Source organism: Myxocyprinus asiaticus, chromosome 15 (genome assembly GCF_019703515.2).
Source record: "Myxocyprinus asiaticus isolate MX2 ecotype Aquarium Trade chromosome 15, UBuf_Myxa_2, whole genome shotgun sequence".
In the NCBI taxonomy this organism is placed as follows: Eukaryota; Metazoa; Chordata; class Actinopteri; order Cypriniformes; family Catostomidae; genus Myxocyprinus; species Myxocyprinus asiaticus.
The window spans coordinates 40613218-40626474 of NC_059358.1; the positions used below are offsets into that span (position 1 = coordinate 40613218).

A 13257-nucleotide genomic window follows, 5' to 3' on the forward strand; every position below is an offset into this window, starting at 1 on the left:
AACTACAATTCCCATGATCCTTGAAAAATGACATGACGTGTTTTACAAGCGCCTCACTGAACTCTTTGTTTTGAGAGCGCAAAATGTGGAAATCTATAATGTTTTAAGTTAACATTTGTTATTTGCATTATTTAGACTTATACATGAATGTTTATGTTTGATGCACTGATATAGTATTGTATCGGCTGAACTGATGAATAGTAAAACATATTACTCCAGTAGATTTCCACAATAAACCTACATCATGTCTGATCCTTGGCAACATTAGTAACTAAAGGTGAGTAAATCAAATCAATAAGCAGTTTAATTATAGCTCTCAGAGTGCAAACGTGATCAGGTGTTGAGATGTGTATGTAGCGATATGTGGAAAGTCTGTATGGATACTGTCAGTTTAAAATACTCGACTAGAACTCTTTTAAGTAGTTTAAGAAGTTCTGAATATTGTTTTCCAATTGTAATAGTAATTTTTCACGTTATTAATGTCCTGACTATACATTGTGATCAGTTGAATGCCACTTTGGTGAATAAAAGTACCAATTTCTTTCCATAAGAGCAAAATCTGTACATTATTCCAATCTTTTCGCTGCCAGTGTGTGTGTGTGTGTGTGTGTGTGTGTGTGTGTGTGTGTGTGTGTATATATATATATATATATATATATAAACCCTCCTATGGTCTTGATACATGGTCCTCCTGGTCATTTTTGACCGGAAAGAGCAAAGGTGTAATTTTTTATAATGATACCATTTCTTCTTACGTGAAGTAATAACAATACAATTATGCACTTCTTTTGGTATTTTATGCTATTTTTATCTTATTTACATGTAAATTACTCAATATTACCATTAATTTGCATATGCTAATAAGAACATCTTTTAAACTTTAGTACAGTGAAACCTACAATTCTATAAGTTGACATGAAGAAAATATTAAAATGTGGCATATATTGGATATTGCTGCCATCTGGTGAACAAAATATAAATAATATGACTTGAAAATGATGTTGTGGCAATAACAGCCAGTAGACTGTACTGTAGTCTGATTGCTTGTTGTAAATTAATTTGATATTTTATCACAAGTTATGCATTGGATATATATTTAGACATTATAGGAGGGTGAAATGGTCTCACTTACCCCTTGATATGGCACAGCATGCCTCTGAACAACTTTTTTTATTTGAAGTCATATTTTTATGACATCCTGAAATAAAATTGGGCATATTAGTTTTATATCTCATTTTCTCTTACCTCTAATTTTCCCCCCAACTTCAGTAAAAAGTGTCACAGCTTACCCCTCTCCCCCTACTCATTAACATGCAGAATGTAACTTATTAGGAAACAGTAATTATTGATTTTCCATCTGAAGAACAGAGAATGACAGACAAAGCATCGTTGTGTAATTGAAAAACAAAGCTCCCATTGTGTGGCGTTTAGATGATGGAAGATTTCTCAGGCCTGGCTTTACCCCCTCTATTTGGGGGTCACATTCTGGAAGCTGAGCTGGAGACGGGTGGGGTAGAGCTGGGCCCCAGCGGCAGTGAGCTCCTGGATAATGACGGGGCTCCGTCAGGCCCCGGACAGGATGGGGAGGAAGAGAGGAGAGAACTGGACAAAAGAAAGTATCAAGCTCTCAGCAAGAAGTGCAAAGAGATTGAACAGGTAACCTGTTTGCTCACAGAAGATATAATAACCTCATACCCATCCTGTAAACAGATTTGAAGATTTCTTTGGGCATAGCATGTGTAAAGGTTTTGCATTCACCAATTCTTCCAGGAAAATGTAACTTAAAGGGATAGTTCACCTGAAAATGTAAATTCTGTCATTGTTCATGTTGTCCCAAACCTGTATGACTTTCTGACCTGATGCATTGTGTTTAATGGCGCCATATTTGATTTGATTTGAGAGCCACAGCGAAAGGGACGATTTTCAGTAAATAATGACCTCAGTTTTGGCTTTTGTATCATGTGACTTCAGAAGACTTAGGACCACTTTTATCCAACCTAGTCTCATACAATAAATATTACTATAACTGCATTTTTGCAAACGTGCCAAATTTAAAATTTCGTCACAGTTTCCTGGTGAAATTAACACAAGGCGCTACAATAACTGTGCATTTTAGTCACTTTTACACAAATAACGAGGACAATGGCTGATTATGACTTTATAAACACTTACTTTTCGCACTATTCCTCACACATTGCTATGTTATGTATCAAAACACCTTTACTCTAACGCATCATTTGAAAAACTATACATTTTAACACTTTTATTACAGACTCATTTACATTTACACACTTATTCCAACGTGATTAGCTTGTGTGGAAGCTCACCTAATAGAGGGTTGGACTTTGGACTCAGAAGACTGCGATTCAAAAAACAGTCAGAGAATGCATAACTGACACGTGAGGCAAAAGGGTCATAGAAGCGACACGAAATGACATGGTTGCTCCAGAAAATGTGCTTTTCATTTTTCGTTTTGTTTTTGGACACTATCAGTTAGGTTTAGGTGTTGGTTTAGGGTAAGGATGTCTGTTTTGTTCACCTCTCATTTGCTTTTAGGACACTATCGGTTAAGTTTAGGTTAAAGATTTAGGTTTGGGAGGCATGTTCTACTTATTAAAACCTCCATCTAATAGTCACCTTAAAAACCATGTCTGATTATGACACCAGTTTGCTCGCTTTTGGCGCCCCCCGTGGGACATTTCACTGGGAAACTGCAGCAAAATGTGTAATAAGGCATGTCATTTAATGATACTTTTATGGTGCTTTTTTGTCGTTTTGGACCTTGACACCCCCAGTCCCCATTCAGAGCAGCCAGGATATTCTTCAGAAGTTTACCTTTTGTGTTCCACGGAAGACAGAAAGTCACACAGGTTTGGAACGACATGAGGGTGAGTTCAGCAATGACAGAATTTTTTCTGTGAAACTATCCCTTGAAAACAAAGTAAAAATTGGCACAGAACAACAGACAATTTTGACTGAACTCATTTTCAGGTGAATGAGAAGATTTTGGGTCGTCTTTACCATGTCCAAAGACTGACACGTCGACTGAGGAAAGAAAGGAGGTACATGCACTTTATTTGGTTTATTTATTGATTTCATGTATTTTATGCAGGGATGCACCAACGTATCAGCTGCCGATATACTATATATATGAGCCAATTAATGACCAAATTAAAACCATCAGCATATCGGTTATAAGCATGAAAATGCAGATATGAAAAACTGATGGTTTATTTCTAATTAATTAGTAATGCACTTTGTAAAAACTGTGAATTCAAATGCACAATCCAGAAATAATAATATCCACAATATATAGAAGGGTTGGCACTCTTAAGAACATACAGTATTTAATTTTTATTATTTCTTGTTCTCACATTAATGTGGAAAAACTGCCATGAACAGATGAGACAGCTGTGAAACCAGCACTTACCTATAGTTTACATGATAAGGGAAACCATCCAAAATGCTTTGAAACCAGCAGACTTTGACCTCTGAGACATATGTATGAAATCCATTAATGTTGAATGATCGATTGAATTAAGAGTGAAAAAATATGGCCTTGCGAGATTACTAAACCATGAAAAGGCAGTTGCTCCAGTCAGCACTGTGTGAGCAAGTGGCGCCCTCTAGCTGTCTGGACAGTGTTATTTTAAAGGGGGTTTTGTTTCTTTGGTTAAGTCTTTTTATATTTTTATGATGTGGTTGACATTTCTGTGCATCATATGAATTTTTTATGTTCTGTCATATACAGAAATAAGTTTAAAATGTGAGTTCTGTTGTTTTGAACTGCAAAAATGTTTTAGAAGTACAAAATATCCTTTTTTTTTTCCTTATCAATCATCATGTCATATTTAGTTATTTTTTGCCTGTTTATCTTTTATAGTGGCTCTGTTTAAAATTTTGGCCTGTCATTAATTTTTTTTATCGGTATAGATATTGGCCAGTTTCATATCGGTGCTTTCCTAATTTTATGTGCACATACTTGTACATTTCAATGTTATTTCTGTTGATGTTTTTAATAATAACATAACAGAAACATAAGAACAATGTGTGTGTCAGGTTCCTTCTGAAGACTCTGGATTCATATGGAGATGACTACAGGACAGCAGATCTCACTATCCCATTAGAGGTGAGACATCTGTACAATGAAGGATACTGATGCTTTATTTCAAATGGGTGGTTTTAATTTTGCACAAATTGTAAAAGCATCATAAACTTGTTCTAATAGTAATGTTCTTTTTAAAAACATCAGGGGGTCCGCCAACTATTGTTGTTGAAAAAAAATATAAGTATGCGTTCAAAGCCAAAGACCCTAAAGTTCTTCTAAATGTTACACTGTCCCTCCCACATTAAAATATATGAAGTTCAAATTCTCATTGCAAAAAAGTATATAATTCTCTTTGTTTTCCATCAGTACATGTTAATCATGCTTCTTGTGTTTGTCAGGATGAAGGGAAAGCTGGTTTAGATTGTGTTGTTGGTGGTGATGAGGACAGTTCCTCCCCTACATTTCATCATCAGTCAGCAGGTGGACCTAAGAAGAAGAGACACCGGCTTCCGAAGGACAAAGACGCACAGGTATACAGACCGACACAGGGACAACTCGTTAAAGTGTCTAGATTTCCATATATGCCACTTGACACTGAGACATGGGTAGGTTGTGTGTCACAAGTTTCAGTTTCATGGACTGGATGGGTAATATTAGATTTGTCAATTCATTTAACAGGCTCAATTGTACAGCTACACGTCAGATTGGTTCAAGTTGAGCTCAAGTGACAGCGTTTGTAGCATAATGTTGATTACCACGGAAAATAATTTCAACTCATCCCTTAGAGAAAAAAAATTGTGGTTACAGTAACCAAGTTTCCATCCACTTACAGTAGACCTTTTTTTTTTTTTGTTTTACAGACTGCAACAACGGATTTCTGCTTTATTTAGCAGCGTAGATCTAGCAAACCTTTTTTTAATTATGTAGTATACATTTATAGCATGTATAATGTGTAATATACCTTGTGTTGTATAACCCTGGAATTCTTCATAAAAAAAAAACGAAACATTATACACAATGATTTTAGCATGATAAAATCGATTGAATGGTTTACAGTGTTACGTTGTCATGGCAAAATTATATATAACTTTACAAAGAAAAGGTAAGTTAGGGTTAGGTTAGTGTGATTTTATCATACTAAAATCATGTTAACGTATAATGTTTAAGTTGTGTGGCTATACTTTTGAAATTTAGTATTTTAATGTTTACAGATTGGCCCCTATTCACTTCCATTGTAACAGATTTTTGCTCTTTTTTTTTTTTTTTATATAATAAATGAGGGATGTTGAAATAATTGCTGTCACAAATGCTGTCAATTAAGCTTAACATACTGACACCAGAACAGTTCCTATAATTGCTGTGTGCATACTGTACAGAAAGAGCATGAAACTAGGTATCTCCACTTTTTGAAGAAAATTAGTGGTGCTCGTCCATGTAAAACTCTCTGCTAAAGTGTTGTGGATGTTTGCCATTTTGCGCATTACCATGTACTACATGATTTGAGGTATTAACTGGTAAAAGCAACAGTAACATTTGCCCAAAGCAAACAGCACTCTTAATGGAAAAAAAAGTGAACCTCTTTTCTTCCCACAGACGGAATCTGATCACCCCATCAAGACTGAGGGTCAGTTCACAGGCTTCCCCAGTCCCAGTTCCCTCTCTCACAGACCCCAGAGCAGCTAAAGGACTGTCAATACACTGATTTGCTCTCAGCATGCCACGCTGCTCATGGATGACATTGCTGTACTTTATTTTGAGGGGGAATGAGAAATGTTAGTTGTTTTCTTTATCCAAATAAACCCATTACTGTAAACACATGTTTTTACTGAGTAATGAACAGTATTGCAGCTCTCAAAACAAATCATTTCACATCAATACAGATCAGGGAAACATATAAAAGATTGTGGTCGTTGCGAGTCTATCTGTGTTTGCCGTATCTGTTGAAGCGGCGGTACAGGAAGCTGATCCTCTTCTCCAGGTTGTGTCTGTCCTCTGTCATCATACGGTCTCCTACCATCCGCTTCTTTCTGATGAGACGCTGAAATTCATTTCCTTTGAAACCCTTGAGCCATACAGGGCCTTTGATCAAGTCCTTTGGGTGGGCTTTAAAATCACCTGCAGTGAAAGACAAAACAAAAAATGCCTGACTGAAAACTGGGATTAAAACTGGGTAATATTAAATATTTACAATACATTTGATATTTACTACTTCAGAGCAAATGTATAAGTAAGGAATAATCCACGGCAAGGTGTGCGTTAAGTAAGGGATAATGTACAGTCAGCCGGTTATCATCACAAAATAAACCCCGACAGGGTGATCAGGACCTCAACACGAAGCGGCGAACTCTTGTATCAGCCTGGAGGGGTTTATTTTGTGATAACAAACAGTTTGTAATGTTTGTACAGTATCCCGCTTATTACACGGCGACTAACCAAATAAATGAATATATGGACATAAAATATTGATCTGCACTGAAATTATGTAATTATGTGAAAAGAAAATAGTTCTGTAGGTGTTTGTTTTGAGGAAATTACCGTCTGACTACTCATTATCCATCTTATTACAAGACTAACTGCCAAATAAACAAATAAAGTACATGAAACATTGATGAATTGAAAATATTTTATTAGTTTACTTGTAGAGATCACAGAGTGATCCGAGAAGCAGGAACGATGTCTCGCAGAACCCAAATGTGCGGACTGATACGTGGATGTGCGGTTGTTCTTCAGAAATATCAGACCGCTAGATGGCGCCATTTACCAATCAGAATCAAGTATTAAAGAGAGCCAAGTAATAAACGATTTTAATGCACAACATGAAGGCAAAGAACCACCCGATGCAAAGTAGATTCGTAGACTATCCCGTTTATACCATGGTCATTTGCCAGCATTGATCAGTTACAGCTGACATTGATTTTTACACACAAATTTTGACTGGAAGAATGTTATTGAATAACAATAACTTCATCTACAGGTCGTTAGATCTAGAGTTCTGCCCGTTCTAAATCAGACACAAGTAGTGAGATAAGATAACATTTATTTGAATGAATTAAATAAAAATATGTATGAATAATTGGAAAAATGGACATGAGTTTTAAAGGGATAGTTCACCCAAAAATGAAAATTCTCTCATCATTTACTCACCCTCATGCCATCCCAGATGTGTACTTTTGCTAAACACAAATTTTTAGAAGAATATTTCAGCTCTGTTGGTCCTCACAATGCAAGTAAATGGTGACAAGAACTTTGAATCACCAAAAAGCACATAAAGGTAGCATAAAATTAATCCAGTGGTTTAATCCATGTCTTCTGAAGTGATATGATAGGTGTGGGTCCTTTTTCCTTCACTTTCTCCTTCTGTTTTTGGTGATTCACATTCTTTGTGCATATTGCCCTCTACTGGGCAGGGAGGAGAATTTATGATAAAAAAGGACTTAAATATCGATCTGTTTGTCACCCACACCTATCATACTGCTTCAGAATACATTGATTTAATCACTAGAGTCTTATGGATTACTTTTATGCTGCCTCTATGTGCTTTTAGGAGCATCAAAGTTCTGGTCACCATTCACTTGCATTGTGAGGACCTACAGAGCTGAAATATTCTTCTAAAAATCTTCATTTGTATTCTGCAGAAGAAAAAGTCATGCACATCTGGGATGGCATGAGGGTGAATAAATGATGAGAGGGTGAACTATCCTTTTAAAAACTGAATTTGAATACTCAATCCAGAAATAATAATAGCCACAGAATGTAGGGTTGGAACTCATGAGAATGTTATATTTAACTTCTATTCTTTGTCATTTTCACACTGGGGAAAATAACGGCGTTGCTGACGTGACAGTTGTAAAAGTGGCACTCCCTGAACATTATGAGGGAAAACCATCCAAAACGTTTTGAAACCTTCAGACTTTGACGTCTGAGACATCCATATGGCATCCATTAAGGCTGCACGATTGATTGAATTCAAAAGAAATCGTAATGTCTCCTTGCGTGATTACTAAATTGCAAAAGGCTTCATTTTATAATATTCAGCGCTTCAGTCAGCGATAAGTGATCACGGGGTGCCCTCTAGCAGCTATAGACGCACATGTTGAGCAGGGCAGCAATATTGATGTTTATCACATTACAAAATAAATCGTCTTGCCGGACAGCAAGACACCTTTGATGGGTACAGTTTACCTTATCTCCCCCAAAAAACAGCTGAATGTCAAACCATATTTTCCTCACAAGATTTCTGAGTGTTTAAGGGGAAAGTGCAGATGCATTTCTAATTATCTCTAGGTCAGAGTCAGTAATACGGGGCTGATGAACACTGTTGTCTCTTCCGTGTTTCCTGTAGCACTTCACAGTTGATTTAAAGACAGCACTGCATGACCTGATGATGACTCATATTCAAGATGCTGCCATGGATGGCTGACTCAGTGTGGAGCTCTCCAATTCTTTTGTTGTTTTTGTTTGTTCTGTGTTTAGTCATTTTTTACCAATCAGTTTTACCAGGGACGAACTGCTGAACATTCGGCAGCACATACCAGACAATCTTTTCCCAGTTTTTGATTATTCTGACAATTTGCTGGACATTTTAGTTGGAGGCGCAGCTGTGCTGTTCAAGAGACGTAGGCGAGGGAGACGAGCCGGCACGCTGGTCAAGCTCCATCAGCGCGGCTTTCGAACAGCACTGCCAAGTATTCATCTAGCGAATCTCTGCTCTTTTCCTAACAAAACGGACAAACTACATCTCACCCATACAAACAAGGGCTTTTCACATTCTGCTGCCTTGTGCTTCACAGAAACCTGGCTGAGTGAAGCCAGTGTGGAGTTAATGGGGAAAATAAGAGGCAGTGGAACATGCTTTTACAATGAAAGTTGGTGTACACATGTAACGACGTTAAAGAGGATGTGCTGTCCTAATTTGGAAGCGCTTTATATCAACTGTAAGGCTTTCTACTCACCGCAGGAGTTTTCCTCGTTTATTCTGGTGAGTGTTTATATCTCGCCACACGCGTGCGGGAGCGCAGTGCTGCAAAAGCTGGCTGATCAGATCATAGACACGGAACAACAATACCCGGACTCAGTTATTATTATTCTTTGGGATTTTAACAAAGCAAATCTCACACGTGAACAGCCCAAATACAAACAGCACATTACATGCCCCACCAGAGACAGGAACATACTGGATCACTGCTACTCATCTTCTTCCGACCTATAGGCAGAAACTAAAATCAGCTAAACCTACAGTAAAGACTGTAAAGGGATGGACCAATGAATCAGAGCTGGAACTACAAACCTGCTTTGACTGTAGGGTTGCAACTAACGATTATTTTGATAATCGATTAATCTAACGATTATTCAGCGATTATTGCAGCGATTAATCATTAGCTCTTAACCGATTATTTAGCTTGTGCCCCGACTTAAAAGATTGTATTAAACGTGCTTACTAACAATAAAGAGGACAAAATCATCTTTTAAAAATACCTCTAAATTACATTCACTGAATTAAAGGGGAAAAAATGCTTAAGTTTAATTCAGTAAAGAAATTCACTGCAAAAAATCCTATTATCATCATGTTTTTGTCTTGTTTTCCATTTAAAATTGTCTAAAAATCCTTACAACAAGATACATTTACTTGAGAAGCAACATATAAGATATTTAGACTTGCTTTAAGAGAACGTATCTTAAATATAAGTGTATTTTTTCACTTTGTTATACTTCTGCAAGTATCTCCAGATCTATTCTCTAAAAGCAAGACTGAATATCTTATATGCTGCTTAAAGACTACCCTATCTCACCATTCTGTTCACTTCAGTCCACAAAAAAACAAACTCTCTCTTATTAATAAAGCTGCGTATTGCCAATTTTCTTCACGATAAGAAATGCACAATGACGTTATAATCTAGCAGCAGCAAGCGCGCGTGTGCTTGAGGGATGAGCGTCCCCATGACAGAGTGTGCAACAGCCAGATGTAGTTTGATCAGGACATTCGCGCAACTCATAGAAGAGGCTCTGACCACACACAGAAATGCCAGTTTTGGAGTTTGTAATTATTTACATGATCTGCTTCCGTATTATTTGAACTTTAATAAAACAATAACGCATTAAATATAACTGCATTTAATGCCGGGATGTTTCCTTTAAAGAGCTCCGGCTCCGCTTATTCCACACCGAGAGTGCTTCTGTATTTAATTATTTGGTATTTTTGTATAATTCTCTCATATTTTGCGATCTACATCATCTGAATCCGTTTGGAAAGTTTAGAATGCGTCTGGACTGTGAGCTGTTTCGACAACGAAAAGTTTTGTCCACAATTTTTTTTATTGTAAAATTTTTTATTAAAATGGCTAAAAGAAGCTACTCTGAGAAGCTGAAAAACAAGTTTTCAGCTAATGACCCTGCATCAGTGTAGAGAGACCTGAAAGACATTACTAACTTCAAGACACCATCCCCCAACACTGTAAGGAATCAACAGCTGGCTGACAAGCTGAATGTGTTTTACTGTAGATTTGTCTTGTTGCTGTATTGTTGTGCATTGGAAGCTTCTGTCACCAAGAAAAATTCCTTGTATGTGTAAGCATACTTTGCAATAAATCTCATTCTGATTCTGATGTTGTTTTTTTGATGTGACTATTAATCCCAGCTCTGAGACTATATTCAACTCCACAGGTTGTTTGAACAGAGGCATAAAACTCTCGCAATGTGTCATTACGAAGGACAGCAAAGAAGGTGCATTAATATAGAATGGTGATTAAAACTGACTGGAACTACCTGTGCATTAAACCGTTTTTAATGCATGAATTCCAGCCAATCAGAATAGAGTATTTGAATAGACCATGGTATAAAAAAAGGCTAAACTTATCAAGCCATATATTTTTTTTAATATCAAAATTATATTTGAATTGTTTATCGCAATAAACTTTCATGACTTTTCCAGTCGTTCATGATGACTGGATAAGGATTTTTACAAATGATTTTACAGGGACAGCCGTCACAAAGAGAGCAAAAGTGCAATGCAAGTCACATTTGATGACGAAACGTTTAACAGATAACCAATAACCAATAATAACTCGCTTACCCAAGATTCCAATGTTGTCATAGACTCCAAACATGCTCCTCTTCTCCGTCCATCGGTCCACCTCCTTTAGTTTAGGAATAGCATGCATTCGTACTCTAGCACAAGTGCCTGTATGAGATGGGAAAATTAACAAATAAAATGTTACTTATGGGTAGTTGATATATTTCATGAGCTTTTTTAAATCAACATCAAGACTTAAAGGAATATTCTGGGTTCAATACAAGTTATGCTCAATAGACAGCATTTGTGACAATGTTGATTACCCCAAAAAATTATTTTGACTTTTCTTTATAAAAAAAAAAGAAAAAATCAAGGTTACAGTGAGGCACTTACATTGGAAGTGAATGGGGCAAATTTTGAGGGTTTAAAGGCAGAAATGTTTAGCTTATAATTTTATAAATGCATTTACATTCATTCTTGTGTTAAAGATTGTGTATTATTTGAGCTGTAAAGTTGTTTAAATCATTGTTTTTATGTTTATTTTTTAAAATTGGATATAACTTTATACAGAAAAGGTTAGCAAGCAATTTTATCACACTTCCCATTCACTTCCTTTGTAAGTGCTTCACTGGAACCCAGATTTTTGCTTTTTTTTTTTTTTTTAAAGAAAAGAAGGGACAAGTCAAAATTGATTTTTTGTGGTAATCAATATTATTCCATAAATGCTGTCGATTGAGTTTAATAGTACTGAACCTGGAATAATCCTTTAAGGTTGGAACTGATATGAATTTATCAGAGGAAGTTTACATTGAAGTTTTTCACTGTTTTTAATGACCTTTTTGCCTACATACAAACATGCCCTAGTTCATTTTAAAATGTTCTGCAGTGTGATAAATTCATTTTTGTAAGTACAAATATTCCATTCAGTCTTTCGATGCAACTTATTTAGACAGATAACACACATACAAACACACACTAACACACAAACACACACTAACACACAAACACAAATTCAAACACACACACTCACATTCAAACTCACGTTAACACACGCACACACACAACTATGTTTTATATCATTGTGGGGACTCTCAACAGACTTCCATGCATTTTTTTTATTTTATACAAATCTAACAATACTTTCTATCCCCTAACCCTCACAGAAACCTTTTGCCATTTTTACATTTTCAAAAAAACATCGTTTAGTATGTTTAATAAGCCATTTCCCTCGTGGTGACCGCTGGCTGGTCCCCACAATGTAGGTGATCTCAGGTTTACTATCCTTGTGGGGACATTTGGTCCCCACAATGTAGTATAAACATGTACACACGCACTAACACACGCATTAAAACACATAATCAAACAAACAACCACTAACACACACACACACACACACACACCACACACACACATAAAACACATAAACACACACACATACTAACACGCACACACTAAAACACATACAACCACTAACACACACACACATATGCTAACACTAACACACACACTAAAACACACACCTGTACTGAAGTGTCTCGTGCACAGCAGCAGTGATGATTGACAGAAGGTCAAACCGCTCCTCAACAGTCCGCCAAACATAGACATGCTCAGTTTCCTACAAAACCACATATAAAGCACATTTGGAAGCAATCTAGCAAATACCACATTTATAACAAATCTGTTGATAAATCATTTTGATTATGACCTTCTCACCGCGACCTCAGTGTCATTACAACTAGCCGCGTGCTCAAATCAATGTCTTTAAAACATGTTTTACCTTTCAATGGATCCGTGTTGAAAATAGACAGACCTGAATTCACAGTTTTTAAAACTTGTGAAATCCTCCAGTTAAATCTACAACTGTCAGAGTTACATCAAAATCTTTCTAGTTACATCCATGTGTACAAGACAGACTCCATGATTTCCGCCCGTCACTACAATAATACAGCGTCCATTTTTTCAAAATAAAAGTCACATTTACTTTTAAAGGAATATTCCAGGTTCGATACAAGTTAAAGGTGCACTCAGTAATTTTTTTCCACATTAAAAAAGGTTTTACTCCTAAAGAAATAAATTGTAATTTTGAAACATATCAGTAACCTTTTAAAAGCTGCTTTATTCTAAATGGGGCAGGGGTGCCCTCAATGGGGCTGACATATTAGGATCACATGACCAGCTGAATACTACTCGCTTAATCTTG

The 13257-nt window shown here is 36.5% G+C and overlaps 2 protein-coding genes across 5 annotated transcripts; one reads left to right on the forward strand and one right to left on the reverse strand.

Annotated features, from left to right (window-relative positions):
• The first annotated feature begins 38 nt into the window (after positions 1-38).
• Positions 39-5790, forward strand: LOC127452647 (TCF3 fusion partner homolog). Of its 4 annotated transcripts, XM_051718282.1 has the most exons (7): positions 41-277; positions 1432-1656; positions 2796-2888; positions 2992-3062; positions 4060-4129; positions 4447-4578; positions 5642-5790. In XM_051718282.1, the coding sequence occupies exons 2-7, from the start codon at positions 1432-1434 to the stop codon at positions 5729-5731; spliced, it is 681 nt and encodes a 226-aa protein (XP_051574242.1). In that variant the 5' UTR covers positions 41-277; the 3' UTR covers positions 5732-5790. The 4 variants fall into 4 exon arrangements, with proteins under 4 accessions (XP_051574240.1, XP_051574242.1, XP_051574241.1 ...); XM_051718280.1 differs by lacking the exon at positions 5642-5790 and having other exon boundaries at positions 39-277; positions 4447-5576; XM_051718283.1 differs by lacking the exon at positions 2796-2888 and having other exon boundaries at positions 46-277.
• A 141-nt stretch (positions 5791-5931) lies between these two features.
• On the reverse strand, positions 5932-13000 carry mrpl51 (mitochondrial ribosomal protein L51). The gene is made up of 4 exons (XM_051718291.1): positions 12835-13000; positions 12578-12672; positions 11118-11225; positions 5932-6163 (listed from the first exon to the last, which is right to left on the reverse strand). Exons 2-4 carry the CDS (start codon positions 12660-12662, stop codon positions 5967-5969), a joined length of 390 nt encoding a protein of 129 aa, XP_051574251.1. The 5' UTR covers positions 12663-12672; positions 12835-13000; the 3' UTR covers positions 5932-5966.
• Between the last annotated feature and the right edge of the window lie 257 nt (positions 13001-13257).